At 52.3% G+C, this 24,227-nt stretch overlaps 1 protein-coding gene across 1 annotated transcript in view; it reads right to left on the bottom strand.

Annotated features, from left to right (window-relative positions):
• LOC142290039 (uncharacterized) overlaps positions 1-24,227 on the bottom strand; it is a 218,899-nt gene that overhangs the window by 158,405 nt on the left and 36,267 nt on the right. Inside the window, exons 8-10 of the mRNA XM_075333986.1 lie at positions 23,105-23,221; positions 22,759-22,899; positions 22,420-22,603 (exon numbers count right to left, since the gene is read on the bottom strand). Of these exons, the coding sequence (XP_075190101.1) occupies positions 22,420-22,603; positions 22,759-22,899; positions 23,105-23,221 (442 nt within the window). The remainder of the gene's footprint in view (positions 1-22,419; positions 22,604-22,758; positions 22,900-23,104; positions 23,222-24,227) is intronic.

The following is a 24,227-nucleotide window of genomic DNA, read 5'->3' as shown; positions in this document are numbered from 1 at the left end:
CTGGTTAAACAAATTCAATCCGAAGGAACATCGGAGAACTGAAACCATTCAACATGAACAACATGTGTACCCGAAAAAAACAAAAATCCCGAAGGAAACAGGGCGGGTGCTGGGTCTCCCAATTGGAGCTAGAAGAAAAGGAATTTACGGTAAGTAACAAAATTCCCTTCTTCTTCGGCGCTCCATTGGGAGACCCAGACGATTGGGACGTCCAAAAGCAGTCCCTGGGTGGGTAAATTAATACCTCAAGTTAGGGCCGTAAAACAGCCCTTCCCTACATGGAGGCAACCGCCGCCTGCAGGACTCTTCTACCTAGGCTGGCATCCGCCTAAGCGTAGGTATGCACCTGATAATGTTTGGTGAAAGTGTGCAGACTCGACCAGGTAGCTGCCTGGCACACCTGCTGAGCCGTAGCCTGGTGCCGTAATGCCCAGGACGCACCCACGGCTCTTGGTAGAATGGGCCTTCAGCCCTGATGGAACCGGAAGCCCAGCAGAACGGTAGGCTTCAAGAATTGGTTCCTTGATCCATCGAGCCAGGGTGGATTTGGAAGCCTGCGACCCTTTACGCTGACCAGAGTCAAGTACAGAGAGTGCATCCGAGCGGCGCAGGGGCGCCGTGCGGGAAATGTAGATTCTGAGTGCTCTCACCAGATCCAACAAATGCAAATCCATTTCATATCGATGAACTGGATGAGGACAAAAGGAAGGTAAGGAGATATCCTGATTGAGATGAAAGGGGGATACCACCTTAGGGAGAAACTCCGGAATCGGGCGCAGCACTACCTTGTCTTGGTGAAACACCAGGAAGGGAGCTTTGGCTGACCGCGCTGCTAGCTCGGACACTCTCCGAAGAGATGTGACCGCTACCAGAAAGGCCACTTTCTGTGAAAGTCGAGAAAGTGAAACATGCCTCAGAGGCTCGAAGGACGGCTTCTGGAGAGCAATTAGTACCCTGTTCAGATCCCATGGGTCTAACGGCCTCTTGTACGGAGGGACAATGTGACAAACCCCCTGCAGGAACGTGCGTACCTGAGGAAGTCGTGCTAGGCGCTTCTGAAATAATACAGACAGCGCTGGGACTTGTCCTTTAAGGGAGCCGAGCGACAAACCTTTTTCCAAACCAGATTGCAGGAAGGAAAGAAAAGTAGGCAATGCAAATGGCCAGGGAGACACTCCCTGCTGATAAGAATATCTTCCACGTCCTGTGGTAGATCTTGGCAGACGTCGGCTTCCTAGCCCGTCTCATGGTGGCAATGACGTCTTGAGATAATCCTGAAGACGCTAGGATCCAGGACTCAATGGCCACACAGTCAGGTTCAGGGCCGTAGAATTCAGATGGAAAAACGGCCCTTGGGACAGTAAGTCTGGCCGGTCTGGTAGTGCCCACGGTTGGCCGACCGTGAGATGCCACAGATCCGGGTACCACGACCTCCTCGGCCAGTCTGGGGCGACGAGGATGGCACGGCGGCAATCGGAGCTGATCTTGCGTAGCACTCTGGGCAACAGTGCCAGAGGGGGAAACACATAGGGTAGCTGGAACTGCGACCAATCCTGAACTAAGGCGCCTGCCGCCAGAGCTCTTTGATCGTGAGACCGCGCCATGAAAATCGGGACCTTGTTGTTGTGCCGAGACGCCATTAGGTCGACGTCCGGCATCCCCCAGCGGCTACAGATTTCCTGAAACACGTCCGGGTGCAGAGACCATTCCCCTGCGTCCATACCCTGGCGACTGAGGAAGTCTGCTTCCCAGTTTTCTACGCCCGGGATGTGAACTGCGGATATGGTGGATGCTCTGTCTTCCACCCACATCAGAATCCGCCGGACTGCCTGGGAGGCTTGCCGACTGCGTGTTCCGCCTTGGTGGTTGATGTATGCCACCGCTGTGGAGTTGTCCGACTGAATTCGGATCTGTTTGCCTTCCAGCCACTGCTGGAAGGCTTGCAGGGCAAGATACACTGCCCAGATTTCCAGAACATTGATCTGAAGGGTGGACTCCTGCTGAGTCCACGTACCCTGAGCCCTGTGGTGGAGAAAGACTGCTCCCCACCCTGACAGACTCGCGTCTGTCGTGACCACCGCCCAGGATGGGGGTAGGAAGGACTTTCCTTTTGACAATGAGGTGGGAAGAAGCCACCACTGAAGAGAGTCCTTGACCGTCTGAGAAAGGGAGACGTTCCTGTCTAGGGACGTCGACTTCCCATCCCATTGGCGGAGAATGTCCCATTGCAGTGGACGCAGATGAAACTGCGCGAAAGGGACTGCCTCCATTGCTGCTACCATCTTCGCTAGGAAGTGCATGAGGAGTCTTAAGGGGTGTGACTGGCCTTGAAGGAGAGACTGCACCCCCGTCTGTAGTGAACGCTGTTTGTCCAGCGGAAGCTTCACTATCGCTGAGAGAGTATGAAACTCCATGCCAAGATATGTCAGCGATTGGGTCGGTGTCAGATTTAACTTTGAAAAGTTGATGATCCACCCGAAACTCTGGAGAGTCTCCAGCGCAACGTTCAGGCTGTGTTGGCATGCCTCTTGAGAGGGTGCCTTGACAAGTAGATCGTCCAAGTAAGGGATCACAGAGTGACCCTGAGAGTGCAGGACTGCTACCACTGCTGCCATGACCTTGGTGAAAACCCGTGGGGCTGTCGCCAGACCGAAGGGCAGGGCTACGAACTGAAGATGCTCGTCTTCTATAACGAATCGTAGCAAACGCTGGTGCTCTGGAGCAATCGGCACGTGGAGATAAGCATCCTGATGTCTATTGATGCTAGGAAATCTCCTTGAGACATTGAGGCAATGACGGAGCGGAGGGATTCCATCCGGAACCGCCTGGTTTTCATGTGCTTGTTGAGCAGTTTTAGGTAGCTGCTGCTGACTAAACAGTGGAGCTATGCGTGGATGTCTGACCTCCTTCGCACAAAGCATAAAAACTGAGGAGCCCGTGATCCCACGGGGGGTGTATATGCAGAAGGGGAGGGGCCTTACACTTTTTAGTGTAATACTTTGTGTGGCCTCCGGAGGCAGTAGCTATACACCCAATCGTCTGGGTCTCCCAATGGAGCGCCGAAGAAAATCTGCTTCCCAATTTTCCACGCCCGGGATGTAAACTGTGGAGATCGTGGAGGCTGTGGCTTCCACCCACTGCAGAATCCGCCTGACTTCCTGGAAGGCCTGACGACTTCGCGTGCCGCCCTGATGGTTGATGTATGCGACGGCAGTGGCGTTGTCCGACTGGATACGGATCTGTCTGCCCTCCAGCCACCGATGGAAGGCCAATAAGGCTAGATACACTGCCCTTATCTCCAGAACATTGATCTGAAGGGAGGACTCTACCGGAGTCCAGGTTCCCTGAGCCCTGTGGTGGAGGAAAACCGCTCCCCACCCTGACAGGCTCGCGTCCGTGGTGACCACAGCCCAGGTTGGGGGTAGGAAGGATTTTCCTTGCGATAAAGAATTGGGAAGGAGCCACCACTGAAGAGACGTCTTGGTTGCAAGGGACAGAGAGACGTTCCTGTCCAGGGAAGTCGACCTCCTGTCCCATTTGCGGAGAATGTCCCATTGGAGTGGCCGCAGATGGAATTGCGCGAACGGCACTGCCTCCATCGCTGCCACCATCTTCCCCAGGAAGTGCATGAGGCGCCTCAAGGGGTATGAGTGACCCCGAAGAAGAGATTGCACCCCTGCTTGTAGAGAAAGCTGTTTGTCCAGCGGAAGCTTGACTACCGCTGACTGTGTATGAAACTCCATCCCGAGGTAAGTCAGTGATTGGGTCGGTGTCAACTGGGATTTGGGGAAGTTGATTATCCACCCGAACCGCTGGAGAATCGCCAGAGCGACGGTAAGGCTGTGTTGACACGCCACCCGAGAAGGTGCCCTGACTAGGAGATCGTCTAAGTAGGGAATCACCGAGTGGCCCTGAGAGTGTAGGACCGGCACAACGGATGCCATAACTTTGGTGAACACCCGTGGGGCTGTCGCCAGGCCGAAAGGCAATGCCACGAACTGAAGGTGTTCGTCCCCGATGGCGAAACGCAAGAAGCGTTGATGTTCGGGTGCGATCGGCACATGGAGATAAGCATCCTTGATGTCGATCGATGCTAGGAAGTCTCCTTGTGACATTGAGGCGATGACCGAGCGGAGAGATTCCATCCGAAATCGTCTGGTGCTCACATGTCTGTTGAGCAGTTTGAGGTCCAGAACGGGGCGGAAAGATCAGTCCTTCTTTGGCACCACGAATAAGTTGGAGTAAAAGCCACGACCTTGTTCCTGAGGGGGAACAGGGATCACAACTCCCTCTGTCTTCAGAGTGTCCACTGCCTGAAAAAGTGCGTCGGCCCGAGCGGGGGGCGGAGAGGTTCTGAAGAACCGAGTCTGAGGACGAGAGCTGAACTCTATCCTGTAACCGTGAGACAGAATGTCTCTCACCCATCGGTCTTGAACGTGTGGCCACCAGGCGTCGCAAAAGCGGGAGAGCCTGCCACCGACCGAGGATGCGGCTAGGGGATGCCGAGAGTCATGAGGAAGCCGCCTTGGAGGCAGCGCCTCCGGCGGCCTTTTGGGGGCGTGCTTAGACCGCCACGCATAGGAGTTCCTCTGGCCTTTCTCCGGCCTGCTGGATGAAGAGGATTGGGGCTTGGCGGAGGGGCGAAAGGACCGAAACCTCGATTGGACTTTCCGTTGCTGAGGTCTCTTAAGTTTGGACTGGGGTAAGGAAGAGTCCTTTCCCTTGGATTCCTTAATAATCTCATCCAATCGTTCGCCAAACAATCGGTCGCCAGAAAACGGCAAACCGGTTAAGAACCTCTTGGAGGCAGAGTCTGCTTTCCATTCGCGCAGCCACATGGCCCTGCGGACTGCCACAGAGTTAGCGGATGCCACCGCTGTACGGCTAGCAGAGTCTAGGACTGCGTTCATGGCGTAGGAAGAAAAAGCTGACGCTTGAGAAGTCAGAGACGCAACCTGCGGAGCAGAATTACGTGTGACAGCATTAATCTCAGCCAGACAAGCTGAGATAGCTTGTAGTGCCCACACAGCTGCAAAGGCCGGGGCAAAAGACGCGCCCGTGGTTTCATAGATGGATTTCACCAGGAGCTCCATCTGCCTGTCAGTGGCATCTTTTAGCGATGAGCCATCTGCAACCGACACCACAGATCTAGCCGCTAATCTAGAGACTGGAGGATCCACCTTGGGACACTGAGCCCAACCCTTAACTACGTCAGAAGGGAAGGGGTAACGTGTGTCAGTAAGGCGCTTAGTAAAGCGCTTGTCCGGAACCGCTCTGGACTTCTGGACAGCATCTCTGAAGTTAGAGTGATCGAAAAACGCACTCCGTGTACGTTTGGGGAACCGAAACTGGTGTAGCCGACTCCTCTACAGGTGGAGGCGGGGGAGACAGATCTAACACCTGGTTGATGGACGAGATAAGATCATTTACTAAGGCGTCCCCTTCAGGTGTATCAAGATTAAGTGCAACGTCAGGTTCAGAGCCCTGAGCTGCCACGTCCGCCTCGTCCTCCAGAGAGTCCTCGAGCTGGGAACCCGAGCAGCGTGAAGAAGTCGGGGAAGATTCCCAGCGGGCCCGCTTAGTCTGTCTGGGACTGTGTTCCGGGCAGGATTCCTCCGCGTGGGACCTAGGGCCCAATCTGGGAGCGCGCTGCGGCGCGGAGCGAGAGGGGCCTGGAGGCGACGAGCTAATGGGGACCGGGGCCTGTGTAAGGACCGGTCTGGACTGCAAAGCTTCCAGCAGTTTGGCAGACCATTTGTCCATAGACTGAGCCATGGATTGTGAAAGTGACTCAGAGTTTCTCAGCAAACGCAGCAAACTCTGTCCCTGCCGCCTGGACAGGGGGAGCAGGTGGGTCTACATGAGCCGAGGGGTCCACTAGTGACCTAGGCTCCGGCTGAGCAAGCGAAACAGGGGTCGAGCATTGCTCACAGTGAGGGTAGGTGGAACCCGCAGGTAACATAGCCCTACAAGAGGTACAGGTTGCAAAAAAACCCTGTGCCTTAGCACCTTTGCTCCTTGTGGACGACATGCTGTTGTCTCCTAGGAGAGTGATCACTGAGGGTATATGGGAAGGGGTATACAGCCCGACCGAACAGAAATATGCATATAAACACGTATCTATTCCGGCACCCTGGGGGGGGTACCAGCACCGGGTGACCGGTGTGGCTTACCGACCGCTAAAAGCGGAGTGTGTCCTCCAGATTCCCTGCCTTAGGTCTCCCAGAGCTGCAGAGCTCTTCTCAGATAATCCTCCACCGGCAGAATGCCAAAAAACATGGCTGCCGGAGCTCTCAGGGGAGGAGTGGAGCCGTGGGCAGTGCTAGAAAAGTGCGGGAATCTGGCGTCCCCACAGTGATCAGTGAGGGGGGAGGACACATCGAGGATGTTCCTGCCCTCACAGCCGACATCAGGCCGGCCGTCCCGCCCTTATTCCTAACAGGCAGGTCCGGGGGCGGGATTTTTGCTACTAGGCCGCGATGAAGCCGGGGACTAAATTTAAAACCGCGGCCGACAAGCAGGCGCGGTCGGCGCGTAAGTCCCCCGGTCTTCACAAATCAGCAGCTGCTGCAGCGTCCGGGAAGCAGGCGCTCCATGCACAGTCCCCATGGGGACACAGAGTACCTTATGGATGCAGGGCCCGGTCCCTGAGGATAAATAGACTCCTGTCCAGCAGATTCCCACAGGGGCTGCGGAGGGAGCCCCGGTCCCAGTGAATGGATGACCGGTCAGGATCCCACTTCTCCCAGAGCCACTAAGGGATGGTGAAGGAAAACGGCATGAGGCTCCGGCCTTGTACCCGCAATGGGTACCTCAACCTTAACAGCACCGCCGACATAGTGGGGTGAGAAGGGAACATGCCGGGGGCCCCGTGGGGGTCCTCTTTTCTTCCAACCGATATAACTAATCTGAGAATGCATGAGTGGATGTGTGCCTCCTTCCACACAAAACATAAAACTGAGGAGCCCGTGATCCACGGGAGAGTGTATAGGCAGAGGGGAGGGGTTACACTTTTTCAGTGTAATACTTTGTGTGGCCTCCGGAGGCAGAAGCTATACACCCAATTGTCTGGGTCTCCCAATGGAGCGACAAAGAAAAGGCTCTTAAAATAATAGTACTACCTGCCCAGTGGGGGTCAAGAGCAAAGTGAGTGCTACATAGTCATGTCACCTGTTTAATCTAACAGAAAAACTGCCTAATTGAGGAAGTAAAAAACAGATGATTACTGTAGGTGGCATCTGCATAGGAAACAAAGAAGGGGGGGTGGGGGAGGAGGAGGGGGGGAGGGGGGTGTGGGGAAGGCCCAGCACAATATACCTGTCAGATTGGTAGTGGAGAACGGTTCACAGCTGATAATATCCTAGCCAGGATATGTTTAAGGGTAGCAGGGAATTCCCAGTTGGTCAGTATGCTAAAGAAACAAAAGAAAATGAGAATTTTGTTTACTTACCGTAAATTCTTTTTCTTATAGTTCCGTATTGGGAGACCCAGACCATGGGTGTATAGCTTCTGCCTCCGGAGGACACACAAAGTACTACACTAAAAAGTGTAGCTCCTCCCTCTGAGCTTATACACCCCCTGGAGAACCAGATCTAGCCAGTTTAGTGCAAAAGCTGAAGGAGAATAGCCACCCACAAGTAAAGACAGAGCAAGAACCGGAACAACCGGAGACTCTGTCCACGACAACAGCCGGTGATAACACACAGAACAAGAAATTGCCAAGAGGCAACAGGGAGGGAGCTGGGTCTCCCAATACGGAACTATAAGAAAAATAATTTACGGTAAGTAAACAAAATTCTCTTTTTCTTTATCGTTCCTATGGGAGACCCAGACCATGGGACGTCTCAAAGCAGTCCATGGGTGGGAAATAAACAGAAAAACTAAGAAGTAGGCAGAACCTAACTTCACAAATGGGCGACAGCCGCCTGAAGGATGTGTCTGCCCAAGCTCGCATCTGCCGAAGCATGAGCATGCACTTGGTAGTGCTTCGAAAAGGTATGCAGGCTAGTCCAAGTGGCAGCCTGACAGACTTGCTGAGCCGTAGCCTGGTGCCTGAAAGCCCAAGAGGCACCGACAGCTCTGGTCGAATGTGCCTTGATCCCCGGCGGGGGAGGCACCTGAGAACACTGGTAGGCGTCCGAAATGGTCGACCTAATCCAACGGGCTAAGGTCGGCTTAAAAGCAGAGAGGCCCTTGCGCCGGCCTGTGGTTAGCACAAAAAGAGAAGTGCACCGCCTAAGAGCAGCGGTGCGAGACAGATAAATCCGGAGAGCACGCACCAGATCCAGAGTATGCAACGCTTTTTCAAAGCGATGAACAGAAGCCGGACAAAAGGAAGGTAGGGTAATGTCCTAGTTAAGGTGGAAAGGAGAGACCACCTTAGGAAGAAAGTCCGGAATCGGACGGAGAACCACCTTGTCTTGATGAAAAACCAAAAAAGGTGACTCCGAAGAGAGCGCAGCCAAATCAGAGACTCTCCTGAGGGAAGTTATGGCCACCAGAAAGGCCACTTTCTGTGAAAGACGAAACAAAGAAACCTCCCTAAGGGGCTCAAAGGGGGGTTTCTGCAAAACCGGAGAACCAAATTAAGGTCCTAGGGATCTAAGGGCCGCCGGTTAGGCGGAATGATGTGAGACGCGCCTTGCATGAAGGTGCGGACCTGAGCCAGCCGAGCGAGACGCCGCTGGAACAGCACTGACAGAGCTGAGACTTGTCCCTTGAGAGAGTTGAGGGACAGTCCTAGCTGCAGACCGGACTGCAGAAAGGACAGAAGGGTCGGCAAGGAGAATGGCCAAGGAGGATGGCCGGAAGAGCGACACCAGGACAGGAAAATTTTCCAAGTCCTGTGATAGATCTTGGCGGAGGAAGACTTACGGGCCCGAGTCATAGTGGAGATGACTTCAGGAGGAATACCAGAAGCCGTCAAGATCCAGGACTCAAGAGCCACGCCGTCAATTTGAGAGCTGCAGAATTCAGGTGGAAAAACGGACCTTGAGAGAGAAGGTCTGAACGGTCCGGGAGATGCCACGGCACCTCTACGGACAGATGGAGCAGGTCTGGGTACCAAGCTCGCCTGGGCCAGTCCGGTGCAATGAGGATGACTCGACGACCCTCCATTCTGATCTTGCGCAGGACTCTGGGCAAGAGAGCTAGAGGGGGAAACACGTAGGACAGACGAAACTGGGACCAGTCTTGAACCAGAGCGTCCGCGGCGAAGGCCTGAGGATCGTGGGAGCGAGCCACGTAAACCGGAACTTTGTTGTTGTGATGGGATGCCATTAGATCCACGTCCGGAGTGCCCCACTTGCAGCAGATTGACTGAAACACTGCCGGGTGCAGGGACCACTCGCCACCGTCCACGGATTGACGGCTGAGATAATCTGCCTCCCAGTTTTCTACGCCTGGGATGTGGACTGCGCATATGGTGGACTTGGAGTCCTCCGCCCATTGAAGGATGCGTTGTACCTCCAACATTGCCAGGCGGCTGCGTGTCCCGCCTTGGTGATTGATGTAGGCAACCGCTGTCGCGTTGTCTGACTGGACTCGAATGTGCCTGCCCGCCAACAGGTGGTGAAAGGCTAGGAGAGCTAGAAGCACAGCTCTGGTTTTCAGCATATTGATTGAAAGGGCTGACTCGGACGGAGTCCAAGTGCCCAGTGCTCTGTGGTGGAGACATACCGCTCCCCAGCCGGATAGACTGGCATCCGTGGTGAGAATCACCCAGGACGGGGTCAGGAAGGAGCGCCCCTGGGACAGAGAGAGGGGCCGAAGCCACCACTGAAGAGAGCTCCTGGTCTGTGGCGACAGAGCCACCAACCTGTGCAAGGAGGAAGGCCGCTTGTCCCAACAGCGGAGAATGTCCAGCTGCAGGGGACGCAGATGGAACTGGGCAAAGGGAACAGCCTCCATTGACGCCACCATTTGACCCAGCACCTGCATCAAGCGCCTGAGGGAATAACGGCGGGGTCTCAGCAGAGAGCGCACCGCCAGTTGGAGGGACTGCTGTTTGACTAATGGCAACTTCACAAGTGCCGGGAAAGTCTCGAACTGCATCCCTAGGTACGTGAGACTCTGGGTCGGAGTCAGAGTGGACTTGGGAAGATTGACAAGCCACCCGAACTGGGCTAGAGTGGCGAGAGTGAGCGAGACACTCCGCTGACAGTCCACGCTGGATGACGCCTTGACTAGAAGGTCGTCCAGGTAAGGAATCACTGCCAACCCCTGTAGGTGAAGGACCGCAATCACTGCTGCCATGACCTTGGTGAATACCCGAGGAGCTGTGGCTAACCCGAAGGGGAGAGCCACAAATTGGAAATGATCTTCTCCGATTGCAAAACGTAGCCAACGCTGGTGTGAAACTGCAATTGGCACATGCAGATAGGCATCTCTGATGTCGATGGATGCCAGGAAATCCCCTTGGGTCATTGAGGCAATGACTGATCGCAGAGACTCCATGCGAAAGTGCCGCACCTGAACATGCTTGTTGAGAAGCTTGAGATCCAGGATGGGCCGGAAGGAACCGTCCTTTTTGGGAACTAGGAAGAGATTTGAGTAGAAACCTCTGAACCGTTCCCGGGCGGGAACTGGTACAATCACTCCATTGGCCTGCAGGGATGCCACGGCCTGTGAGAAGGCGGCGGCCTTGGAGCAGGGGGGAGTTGAGAGAAAAAAATCTGTTTGGCGGGCTGGAAGAGAATTCTATCCTGTAGCCGTGGGAGATGATATCCCTTACCCACTGATCGGAGACGTGTTGAAACCACGCGTCGCCAAAGTGGGAGAGCCTGCCACCGACTAAGGACGTTGCTGGCGCGGACAGATAGTCAAGAGGAGGCTGCCTTAGTGGCAGCCGCTCCTGCGGTCTTCTGTGGGCGCGCTTTTGGGCGCCAGTTGGATTTCTGGTCCTTGGCTGAGTAAGTGGACGAGGCCGAGGGCTTAAAGGACGACCAGTTGGAGGAACGAAAGGAACGAAACCTCGACTGATTCCTACCCTGGACAGGTTTCCTGGTTTTGGTTTGTGGCATGGAAGTACTCTTCCCGCCAGTAGCTTCCTTAATAATTTCATCCAGCTGTTCACCGAACAGCCGGGACCCAGCAAAAGGGAGCCCCGCAAGGTACTTCTTTGAAGAAGCATCTGCCTTCCACTCTCGAAGCCACAAGATCCTGCGGATAGCGAGGGAATTAGCCGAAGCCACCGCAGTGCGGTGAGAAGCCTCCAGCATGGCAGACATGGCATAGGATGAAAAAGCTGAAGCTTGGGAAGTTAAGGGAACCAATTCGGGCATAGATTCCTTAGTGAGGGAATGCATCTCCTCTAGAGAAGCAGAGATGGCTTTGAGAGCCCACACTGCTGCATAAGTCAGGGAAAACGAGGCCCCCGCCGCTTCATATACGGATTTGGCCAGAAGGTCAATCTGGCGGTCAGTGGAATCCTTAAGGGAGGTGCCATCAGCCACCGACACAACGGTCCGGGCTGAGAGCCTAGACACCGGAGGGTCCACTCTTTGACCACCTCAGGTGGAAAGGGGAAGCGGTCATCAGAACCACGCCTTGGGAAGCGTTTGTCAGGGCAGGCCCTGGGTTTGGTCACAGCGGCCTGAAAACTGGAGTGGTTAAAGAACACACTCTTTGCTCTCTTAGGCGAGGTAAACTGGTGCTTTTCTGCCAGAGAGGGTTGCTCCTCTGATACTGGCGGATTGAGATCCAGTACAGAATTAATGGAAGCAATCAAATCACTAACATCTGAGTCACTTTCGGACAGATCAATGGGGTACATGGAGGTAGCCTCCGAGCCCCCTGTAAAGGCATCCTCCTCATCCTGCGAGTCAGCTACTGAATCAGAGCCGCGGGACGAGGAAGGAGAGGGAACCCTGCGTCTCTTCTTAGGAGGACGGGGTCTGGGACCAGATGAATCCTCTGTGAGCTCCGGTCCTGAGAGACCCCTAGCAGCAGAGGCACCCTGTGAAGGGGGCTGATGCATGTTCAGCAAAGTCCTGGACAGAAGTCCCATGGACTCAGCAAAAGACTGGGAGATAGACCTAGAAAAGGACTCTACCCAAGCCGGGGGTTCAGCCACAGGAGCAGGGGCAGCCGGAGAGACCACTGGGGGTGAGACTCCAGGCTGTGGCACCGCCAGGTTAGAGCAGGCATCACAATGTGGATAGGTGCTCGGTTCAGGCAGCAGGAGCTTACATGCAGTGCATACTGAATACAGCTTTGGAGCCTTGCTCCTCGTGTGAGACATGCTGCTGGAGTGGGGGCTCTGCCAGAGAATGAACCCCAGAGAGTATAAACAGAGGTCCACAACCGGAGACCGGTTGTGGCTTACCGGACCGCTGGAGCGGTGTTGTGTGCCCTCCAGATCCCGAAGCCCGGACCCCCAAGCACAGCACCTCAGCAGAGATGCTGCAGACCAGCGCTGCAATGTGACTGATCGCAGAGAGAACGCTGAAAAAATGGCCGCCGGAGCGAAGGGAGGGGGCGGGACTTGCTTGAGGAGCGGGATCTGGAGGGCCATAGAGACCTACAGGGGACGGGACACACAGTGCACTGGGAGTGTCCCTCCCCTGTGCCGAACGGCCGCCGGGCGGAGCCGAGCCTGTCCCTCTGCATGAGTGACATGCAAGGGCAGTGAAATAGGAATAACGTTTGGAACACCATTCTAAGTCCGAACTGGGTGCAAAAACCTAAAAAAACATCACTATGGGGAGATAAGGTATGCACACCAGTGACTATGTAAGGGGAATACATGTAATAGCAGAAACTGCTGTGTGAATACTGACTTGAAAAATCCAATAGCTATATGCAAGAGTGAATATGTGAAAAATGGAACCTGCATTACTGCCATGAACATATGAATCAAGAGAAATTTAGCTACTGAATTGATCAATGCAATAGAGCCCCAACACTACGCCAAAGTATTTCTCTACGTTGGGGTCCCTAGCTTGTGTGTGTCCTCTCATGCAGTTAAAAAACTTACCGTGTATGGGAAGCTGAGACCCAGGCTATTTATGCGTGTGATATGGATTGGCAATAGGTGTGGTTGGGGAGGGTTCACAAACGAAAAAATACTAACAAAATAGGAATAACGTTTGGAACACCATTCTAAGTCCGAACTGGGTGCAAAAACCTAAAAAAAACATCACTATGGGGAGATAAGGTATTCATCAATGCAATAGAGCCCCAACACTACGCCAAAATAGGGACCCCAACGTAGAGAAATACTTTGGCGTAGTGTTGGGGCTCTATTGCATTGATCAATTCAGTAGCTAAATTTCTCTTGATTCATATGTTCATGGCAGTAATGCAGATTCCATTTTTCACATATTCACTCTTACATATAGCTATTGGATTTTTCAAGTCAGTATTCACACAGCTGTTTCTGCTATTTCATGTATTCCCCTTACATAGTCACTGGTGTGCATGCAAGGGCAGTGAAACCGAAACTAGGCCTCCGGCGGAGCTGGGGCCTAAATTTGAGCGGCGCGGCCGGCGCGCAGGCACCATCTGCGCGGTTTTAAGGCGACAGCTAGAGAACCCGCCGGAAATGTCAAAAGAAGGGAATTTTGTTTACTTACCGTAAATTCCTTTTCTTCTAGCTCCAATTGGGAGACCCAGACAATTGGGTGTATAGCTACTGCCTCCGGAGGCCGCACAAAGTACTACACTTAAAAGTGTAAGGCCCCTCCCCTTCTGGCTATACACCCCCCCGTGGGAGCACGGGTCCCTCAGTTTTAGTGCAAAAGCAAGAAGGAGGAAAGCCAATAACTGTTTCAAAAACAAATTCAATCCGATAAACAATATCGGAGAACGTAACTTATCAACATGAACAACATGTGCACCCGAAAAACAAATACCCTAAGAAAAACAGGGCGGGTGCTGGGTCTCCCAATTGGAGCTAGAAGAAAAGGAATTTACGGTAAGTAAACAAAATTCCCTTCTTCTTTTTCGCTCCTAATTGGGAGACCCAGACAATTGGGACGTCCAAAAGCAGTCCCTGGGTGGGTAAAAGAATACCTCGCGATCGGGCTGTCAGGCAGCCCTTTCTTACAGGTGGGCCACCGCCGCCTGCAGGACTTGTCTACCTAGGCTGGCATCCGCCGAAGCGTAGGTATGCACCTGATAATGCTTGGTAAAAGTGTGCAGACTCGACCAGGTAGCCGCCTGGCACACCTGCTGAGCCGTAGCCTGATGCCGTAATGCCCAGAACGCACCCACGGCTCTGGTAGAATGGGCCTTCAGTCCAGAAGGAATCGGAAGCCCAGCAGAACGGTAGGCGTGAAGAATTGGTTCCTTGATCCACCGCGCAAGGGTGGATTTGGAAGCTTGCGACCCTTTATGCTGACCAGCGACCAGGATAAAGAGTGCATCCGAACGGCGCAGAGGCGCCGTGCGGGAAATGTAGATCCTGAGTGCTCTCACCAGGTCCAACAGATGCAAACCCTTTTCAAATTGGTGAACTGGATGCGGACACAAGGATGGTAAAGTAATATCCTGATTGAGATGAAAGGAAGATACCACCTTGGGAAGAAACTCTGGAATTGGACGCAGTACTACCTTGTCTTGGTGAAACACCAGGAAGGGAGATTTGCAAGATAACGCCGCCAGCTCTGACACTCTCCGAAGAGACGTGACCGCCACCAGAAAAGCCACTTTCTGTGAAAGCCGAGAAAAGGAAATCTCCTTCATAGGCTCGAAAGGTGGCTTCTGGAGAGCAATTAGAACCTTGTTCAGATCCCAGGGTTCCAATGGCCGCTTGTAAGGGGGGACGATATGACAAACCCCTTGCAGGAACGTGCGTACCTGAGGAAGTCGCGCCAGGCGCTTCTGAAAGAATACGGATAGCGCAGAGACTTGTCCTTTAAGGGAGCTAAGCGACAAACCTTTTTCCAACCCAGACTGCAGGAAGGAAAGAAAAATAGGCAATGCAAATGGCCAGGGAGAAACTCCCTGAGCAGAGCACCAAGATAAGAATATCTTCCACGTTCTGTGGTAGATCTTGGCGGAGGATGGTTTCCTAGCTTGTCTCATGGTGGCAACAACATCATGAGATAAACCTGAGGTCCCTAGGATCCAGGACTCAATGGCCACACAGTCAGGTTCAGGGCCGTAGAATTCAGATGGAAAAACGGCCCTTGAGACAGCAAGTCTGGACGGCCTGGTAGCGCCCACGGTTGTCCTACCGTGAGATGCCACAGATCCGGGTACCACGACCTCCTTGGCCAGTCTGGAGCGACGAGAATGGCGCAACGGCAGTCGGACCTGATTTTGCGGAGCACTCTGGGCAACAATGCCAGAGGTGGGAACACATAAGGTAGTCGGAACTGCGACCAATCCTGAACTAAGGCGTCTGCCGCCAGAGCTCGGTGATCGTGAGACCGTGCCATGAAAACCGGGACCTTGTTGTTGTGCCGTGACGCCATCAGGTCGACGTCCGGCATCCCCCAGCGGCGACAGATCTCCTGAAACACGTCCGGGTGAAGGGACCATTCCCCTGCGTCCATGCCCTGGCGACTGAGAAAGTCTGCTTCCCAGTTTTCCACGCCTGGGATGTGAACTGCGGATATGGTGGATGCTGTGTTTTCCACCCACTTCAGAATCCGCCGGACTTCTTGAAAGGCTTGTCGACTGCGTGTTCCCCCTTGGTGGTTGATGTACGCCACCGCTGTGGAATTGTCCGACTGAATCCGGATCTGCTTGCCCTCCAGCCACTGTTGGAAGGCTCGCAGAGCAAGATAGACTGCTCTGATTTCCAGAACATTGATCTGAAGGGTGGACTCTCTCTGAGTCCACGTACCCTGAGCCCTGTGGTGAAGAAACACTGCTCCCCACCCTGATAGGCTCGCATCTGTCGTGACCACCGCCCAGGATGGGGGTAGGAACGACTTTCCTTTTGACAATGAGGTGGGAAGAAGCCACCATCGGAGAGAGTCCTTGGTTGCCTGAGAGAGGGAGACATCCCTGTCGAGGGACGTCGACTTCCCGTCCCATTGGCGGAGAATGTCCCATTGTAGAGGGCGCAGATGAAACTGCGCGAAAGGGACTGCTTCCATTGCTGCCACCATCTTCCCTAGGAAATGCATGAGGCGCCTCAAGGAGTGGGACTGGTTCTGCAGGAGAGATTTGCAGGTGTTCGCTTTCTATAACGAAGCGTAGAAAACGCTGATGCTCTGGCGCAATCGGCACGTGAAGATAAGCATCTTTGATGTCTATTGATGCTAAGAAATCTCCTTGAGACATTGAGGCTATGACGGAGCGTAGAGATTCCATCCGGAACCTCCTGGTTTTTACGTGTTTGTTGAGCAACTTTAGATCCAGGACGGGCCGAAAGGACCCGTCCTTCTTTGGCACCACAAACAGATTGGAGTAAAAACCGTGACCTTGTTCCTGAAGAGGAACGGAAGTCACCACTCCTTCCGCCTTTAGAGCGGCCACCGCCTGCAGCAGAGCATCGGCTCGGTCGGGCGGTGGGGAAGTTCTGAAGAAACGAGTTGGAGGACGAGAGCTGAACTCTATCCTGTACCCGTGAGACAGAATGTCCCTCACCCAACGGTCTTTGACCTGTGACAGCCAAATGCCGCCAAAGCGGGAGAGCCTGCCACCGACCGAGGATGTGGAGAGAGGAGGCTGAAAGTCATGAGGAAGCAGTCTTGGTAACGGTTCTTCCTGCTGTCTTTTTTGGGCGTGATTGAGTCCGCCAAGAATCTGAGCCTCTCTGATCCTTTTGAGTCCTTTTGGACGAGGAGAATTGGGACCTGCCTGAGCCTCGAAAGGACCGAAAACCAGACTGACCCCTCCTTTGTTGGGGCTTGTTTTGTCTGTGTTGAGGTAAGGATGAGTCCTTACCCTTGGAGTGTTTAATGATTTCATCCAAACGCTCCCCAAACAATCGGTCACGAGAAAAAGGCAAACTGGTTAAGCACTTCTTGGAAGCAGAATCTGCTTTCCATTCTCTCAACCACAGGGCTCTACGCAAAACCACGGAGTTGGCTGACGCCACCGCCGTACGGCTCGTAGAGTCCAGGACAGCATTAATCGCGTAAGACGCGAATGCAGACATTTGAGAGGTCAATGGTGCCACCTGCGGAGCAGATGTACGTGTGACTGAGTCGACTTGTGTAAGCCCAGCTGAAATAGCTTGGAGTGCCCATACGGCTGCGAAAGCTGGCGCCAACGACGCTCCAATAGCTTCATAGATGGATTTCAGCCAGAGCTCCATCTGTCTGTCAGTGGCATCTTTAAGTGCCGCCCCATCTTCCACTGCAACTAGAGATCTAGCTGCAAGCCTGGAGATTGGAGGGTCCACCTTGGGACACTGGGTCCAACCCTTGACCACGTCAGGGGGAAAAGGATAGCGTGTATCTTTAAGCCGTTTAGAAAACCGCTTCTCAGGATAAGCGTGGTGTTTCTGGATTGCATCTCTAAAGTCAGAGTGGTCCAGAAAAGTGCTTAATTTACGCTTGGGATATCTGAAATGGAATTTCTCCTGCTGTGAAGCTGCCTCCTCCGCAGGAGGAGCTGACGGAGAAAAATCTAACATCCTATTGATGGACGCTATAAGATCATTCACTATGGCGTCACCATCCGGTGTATCCAGATTGAGAGCGGTCCCAGGATCAGAATCTTGATCAGTTACATCCGCCTCATCACCCATAGATTCGTCCCGCTGGGATCCTGACCAGTGAGACGAAGTTGAGGGCCCCTCATAACGAGCCCGCTTAGGTTGTCTGGGACTGTCGTCCGAGTCAGAATCGTCACCCTGGGGTGCATGTGACACCCCCGGAGCTTGGAAGTGTTCCAGCTGAGGGGGACCAGGGAGCAATGATGCCACAGTGTCCATGGTCTGAGTTACTGGTCTAGACTGCAATGTTTCAAGAATCTTTGACATGGTCATAGACAATCTGTCAGCAAAAGCTGCAAACTCCGTTCCTGTCACCTGGACAGCATTCACAGGTGGTACACCCTGGGTCACGTCCAGCAGAGGCCCCGGCTGTGCAAGTTGCACAGGGGCCGAGCACTGCACACAATGGGGGTCAGTGGAACCTGCCGGTAGAGCAGCCCCACATGCGGTACAGGCAGCATATAATGTCTGTGCCTTGGCACCCTTGCGTTTTGCGGACGACATGCTGTTGCCTCCTTGTAATCTAGGAGGGTATATAGCCGAGAATCACCAGCGACCGTACAGTACAAAGTATTTGCAACACAAAATACTCAGTATACAAACGGCACAAGTGGGGGTGAGCCCTTGAGGCTGCTTACCGCCCGCTGAACAGCGGGTATGAGGCCGTAGAATCCCGTGTCTGGGTCTCCCCGTCTCCCCTCTGCAGCTCAGCGTGCAGGCAGGAATGGCTGCCGGCGTCCTGTGAAGAGGGGCGGACCGTGGGCGTGCCACAAACAAAGAGCGGGAAACTGCGTCCTACTGTGCCTGGTGTGAGGGCTGGAGTATGTAAAAAAAGACTCCAGCCCTCAGCGCTGATGCTCTGTACAGCGTCCCGCCCTCCTCCTGACTGGCAGGTGCGGAGGCGGGAACGAACGAACTAGGCCGCAAAAGCCGGGGACTGTAGTAATAAGCGTGGCCGTGATATACGCACGGTCAGCGCGGAAGTCCCCGGCGCACCACAAGTCCCAGCCGCGTCGCAGTCCCAGCGGCCGGCGCGACCGTTCTCCCTGAGTCTACCCACTCAGCTAAGCTGAAGTGAGGAAATGGCACAAGCGCAGCAGCGCTGTTGTCCCCGGCGCACTAACACACCCAGCAATGCTGCGGTGTGCGCGCGTATGCACGGGGACACAGAGTACCTTGACGGAGCAGGGCCATGTCCCTGACGATACTCAGCTCCATATCCAGCGGCTTCTCCAGGGGCTGCGGATGGAGCACGGTCTCAGTGCCTGGAGACCGGTAAAATCCCACTTCGCCCAGAGCCCTAATGGGGATGGGGAAGGAATCAGCATGTGGGCTCCAGCCTCCGTACCCGCAATGGGTACCTCAACCTTAACAAGCACCACCGACAGAAAGTGGGGTGAGAAGGGAGCATGCTGGGGACCCTAGTACGGGTCCTCTTTTCTTCCATCCGACATAGTCAGCAGCTGCTGCTGACTAAACAGTGGAGCTATGCGTGCGTGTCTGACCTCCTTCGCACAAAGCAAAAAACTGAGGGACCCGTGCTCCCACGGGGGGGTGTATAGCCAGAAGGGGAGGGGCCTTACACTTTTAAGTGTAGTACTTTGTGCGGCCTCCGGAGGCAGTAGCTATACACCCAATTGTCTGGGTCTCCCAATTAGGAGCGAAAAAGAAAACACAATAAGCACACTCTCCCACAAAAATAATGTACAGGGACCCCCAATATATAAACGTCTCAGGTACTTAGCTTGCTGAGACGCAGGGCCAAGTTCCTGGGGATGAGTGCTCCAGTCCAGCAGGGTCCTGAAGGGCTGCGGATGGAGACCGGTCTCCTGCCAAGCATGGAGACCGTGCTGGCTCCCACTTCAAGCCAGAGCCCAGGAGGGATGGTGAAGGAGCACGGCATGTAAGGCTCCAGCCTTGTAATCAACCTTACAACACCACCGACACAGTGGGGTGAGAAGGGACATGCCGGGGGTCCAGGCTTGGACCCGCTTTTCTTCCAACTCTTTCCAAAAATCAAAGAAATCAGATGAGAATGCATGTGTGGATGTATGCCTCCTGAACACAAAGCGATAAACTGGCTAGATCTGGATCTCCAGGGGGTGTATAAGCTCAGAGGGAGGAGCTACACTTTTGAGTGTAGTACTTTGTGTGTCCTCCGGAGGCAGAAGCTAAACACCCATGGTCTGGGTCTCCCATAGGAATGATAAAGAAATAAAAATAAAATACCTGGGTGTAAGTAAGATGGGTACAAAGGTGGTAAGGTAGTTGTTGGAAAAAGCTGTACCATGTACCTGTATACATGACTATGTAGCACTCACTTTGCTCTTGACCCCCACTGGGCAGGTACTACTATTTAAAGAGCCTTTTTCTTGACTCATGGCTGCAATCCTATATATCACCCTAACATATAAACCCCTCCCCCCCTTTTTTTATCCCCCCTTTTTGCTCTTCCACTATCTCTCACCCAGTTTTGGACTGTTTTCCTACCCTCGCAGAACGTCATTGCACGATTCATCGGGCAACACCCACCGGCTGACTTTGATATTCAGTATATCGTCACAGGTATCCTTATACACCTGATAGATGTTTGTGTACTATAGAATTTATATGATTTCTTAATGGACATCTTGTCTTTTCATTTGGTGCTCACACTTACCTCACCTTTTTGTGATGACCCTCACGGTTCCATATTGGTGCGATTCATATACTAACTCTAATGCCTTAGATATGTGTACCTTGTTTTCCCCTTTCCCCTCCCTCTTTCCCCCCCCCCCCTATTCCCGTCACCTCTTCGTGTATATACAACAATTTACTTAGAGTACTCCACAGTTCTTGGATTATTGCCATTCTGATACTGGGTATTTTTTTTACCTATTGATACTTTTTGCATATGATATTTTCTTCAGGCACAGATATCCGTATCATGCACTTTTCATTATGCACTTTGTATATAAATTTGAGCGTTTGAACCACATCATGTACTTTGTTCATGTCGTGTTCATGTATTGTTTACTTTATGTAATATTTTCTTTGTATTCCTTTTTATTTAGTCTGATAGAACTCTCGATAAAGGTCCCACCGAGACCGAAACGTTGAGACAGACTTTTTCCATTTACATTTTTACAATAAAAAGCACCAAAGAAACCCAGACTGTGGTCTTTTTTTCTCCAATTGGAGTGCCGGAGATTTATTTTGGATTTCAGCACCGAGACTCCACCGCTGCTCCCAGTCACTTTCTGCAGTAACAGTTCAGTGGCTCCTCTCGAGCTATTTCGAGCTGCTGATTGGCTTCAAAGCTGACAGCGCTGCAGCCAATGACACAAGGAGCACTGGCGGAGACTCAGAACTGGACCCTGAGAGGATGAGTAAAGCATTTTTTTTTTCTTTTCATTTAAATACACTGCAGCAGTAGGTTTTCCAAAACTAAAAGACCCCTTTAAGGCCATGTAACAAAGGATTGCAATGTCCCGCTGCCTTGATCACAAGTTCTGAAAGTGGTCCCGCAGGAATCTAGCATGGTGGGCTTTCTAAGGCTATGCACCCATGGGAAAAATTAACTGCGGATCTTGCAGCGGAAAACCCGCAGATTTTCTAGATAAATCTGCGGGTTTACGCAAGTACAGACACTCCCCATGTTATCCTAAGGGATTTGGGGAGTGCTGTGTCCATGCTGCGGTATGTGCGGCTGCGGAAAATGCTGCGGATGTCCCGCAGCCGCACGTAACTGCTAGCCAGTAATTCATGTGGAATTATTGTGAAGGTGGTCTGAGCTATAGCTTGTTTGTTTAAACGTAATAAGAATATCTATGTAAATCAAAATATAGATGTAGTAGCATAATTATCTGTCTGTATGTGGCAATTGCACAGATCTATAATATAATTCAAAGCTGTATAGTCATGAAGGGGTTACCAAGAATAAGTGAACAGATGTACAAACGATGGAAGTCTTTTAATGAGGAGTAAAGGTCTTATCAGTAGTGTTCACACAAAAAGAATGTTTTAACGAACAAAGATGTGTTCATAACATGCCAAGAGAAATTAAGGAGTGGAATACTCCTTACTCCCTGTTTAGCTTCAAGGCCGAAGTGGCATTTTGTATAATTAAGTTTTTTCAAAATACACGAGTTCAGTTGATGACGATGGCTGAAGGAGAGAACATGTCTGTGTGTTCATTGTCTGATACATTGATATATCGGCACTGATATACAGCTAATACGGCACCGTCTCTGTATTCCCTGTATGAAGATACCATTAGCAGTCTTCACCCAAAATTCCTCCCTTGACATTATCTGCGGAATTCCCGCTCCTCCACTATGAAGATACAGGGTAGGAATTCTGCACAAAATCCACACTGTTTTCGGAGGTTTACCGCAACAACGCCGCAGATATACCGCAGCAATGGATAGCTGCGGATTCCGGGGAACTGCTGCGTGAACCTGCGGAAATACCAGCACAAAAGTCCGCAGGTACGATCTCCCATAGGCACATAGCTTACTAGTTGTTGAGCCACAGCAGCTCTATCCTTAGTGATTTAACCAAGGGATTTCCAATAGATTCAATTTGGCGATTGATGGGTTACCAAATTCAGGTCTCACAGGTAAAAACTTCACGACTGTGCCGACTACTGTCCAGCCAGAAATAGAGGACAGCTAGAAGGAGGTATGGCTGCAAGATTGGACGGCTCATCTGTTACTACGTACAGGCATACATCGACATAGGTGCTGTCGAACCCCAAAAAACAAGGAAAAAAGGAAACCTGTTGGTCAGGTTAATTGGAAGCCGGCTAATCGCGCTCTTACTTGCGTTTCTTGAGTACATGTCCTCGAACGCAGACTCGAGCTCCCTCTGCCATTCCTCCCGGATCTCTGCCCGACGGTACGCCGGCTCAAACAACTGCTGCGGCATCTTGGCCACGATCTGTCGCCGTCTGGACAGGTCATCCTGCTGCATCTGCTCCAGGTCTTTCATTAGTCTGTCCCTGTCCTAAAAAGTAAGAGATGGAGGATCAGTATTATCCCAAATCCTTAGAAAAGGGGTCATCAATATCAGATCACTGGGGGTCCAACACCAACCGTGCAGAGAGACGGGCCAGCACGGCTCCATACAATGAAATGTACGAGACCACCCTTATCACTGACCTGGGCGAGCTGGACCGTTTTTAAAGCGTGAGATCCGCGGAGGGTGGCCTTCTCCCTTTGCTCACGCTTTTCGCGGTCCTCTTCCAGTTGAAGTGCGTTCAGCCGCTTCTCTTCCTCCATTGCTGCAGAGCGGGCATCAGTCTGCAAAGGTAATCAGTATGGCGGATAAGCAAGGAATCAGCGCTGGTGCAGCGGCGGTCTGCAACCTGCTCCGAGACTGGACATGCTGGAATGGGTCGTCAACTGATGAATCAGGCCCAATAGAGGCGAGAAAGGCTGACAAACCAATATGGCTGCCATCGGAGGAGAGGACACAATGCCACAGCCCACGTCCACTACAACTCACCTGCTCAGTATCCATCTCTCGGTCCACGTAGGCTTCCGGTAAGTGGTAGTGGGAGGTGGAGAAGTTGTCCACATTGCAGACCTTCACTATTGGGAGGCGTTTGGCGATTTCAATGCTCTGTGTCCGAGAAAAGGAAGAGTCAAACATATTTAGGACATATACAGGTAACAGCGCAGAATCCCACATGGAAAGCACAGCAAAACACTTGTGCTGCTAAGCAAATATTTGGTGATCTGCAGCACGAAGGTAAGATGGGGGAAATCTCACCGCAGAGACCCAACCAATCCAAGAATGGGGCAAAGAAATGCTCCGATCATTGCTTATGGGACTATAGAAGATAGAGTGCTGCACTCGCCCATCATAGATAATGAATGTGGTCGTGCACGGTGGTTACTTCTCCACTACATCTGAGCATTCCAGAAACCCATTACCAGGATTTGTTTTTAAATCACTTGTCAATCCATAGGTTTCCTGAGACCTGTGTGTCCACTGACAAAGCGCTGTATCACACATACCACAGTCAGGCTGACATATGTAAAGAGTTAAATAAACAAAACATTTTTCAGCCTGCCATTCACCATATCACCTTTTTCATCCAGGTGCACGAAAGAAAGAAGGAGGGCAGTCCACCTCCACAGGAAAAATCCAAAAACAAAGAAGGAATTCCAGCACCTGCAGTCCAATCTTCAATTTAAATAAAACATCCTTTTATTGGAAACATGTTAAAATATACATGTATATTTTTAAATCCCTTGTCAATCCATATGTTTCCTGAGACCTGTGTGTCAACTGACAAAGCGCTGTATCACACATACCTCAGTCAGGCTGACATGTGAAGAGTTCTAGCTCTTCCTCGCTGAGCACAATGGGGGTCATTCTCCAGGTTCATTCTCCTCAAATTTTAGGGGCTTTTCCAGTTAGGCGTCATCAGTCCCTGTGCACTGTTAAAGCAGTCAGACTGACGGAGGAGGGGGATGAAGCTGGAGATCGCCTCGTCAAGCACCACCTGGTTCTTGAATAATATCAGGGACATCATTTTATCTCATTTCTTGGAGAACTTCTTTAAAAGGAGTAAAAACAATTATCAAACTACACTTAATCCGTTGGAAAAAATTAAGGTAAA

This window comes from Anomaloglossus baeobatrachus, chromosome 2 (assembly GCF_048569485.1).
Source record: "Anomaloglossus baeobatrachus isolate aAnoBae1 chromosome 2, aAnoBae1.hap1, whole genome shotgun sequence".
In the NCBI taxonomy this organism is placed as follows: Eukaryota; Metazoa; Chordata; class Amphibia; order Anura; family Aromobatidae; genus Anomaloglossus; species Anomaloglossus baeobatrachus.
Note: the sequence above shows the minus strand (reverse complement) of the source record. Positions and strands in the feature narration are given on the sequence as shown.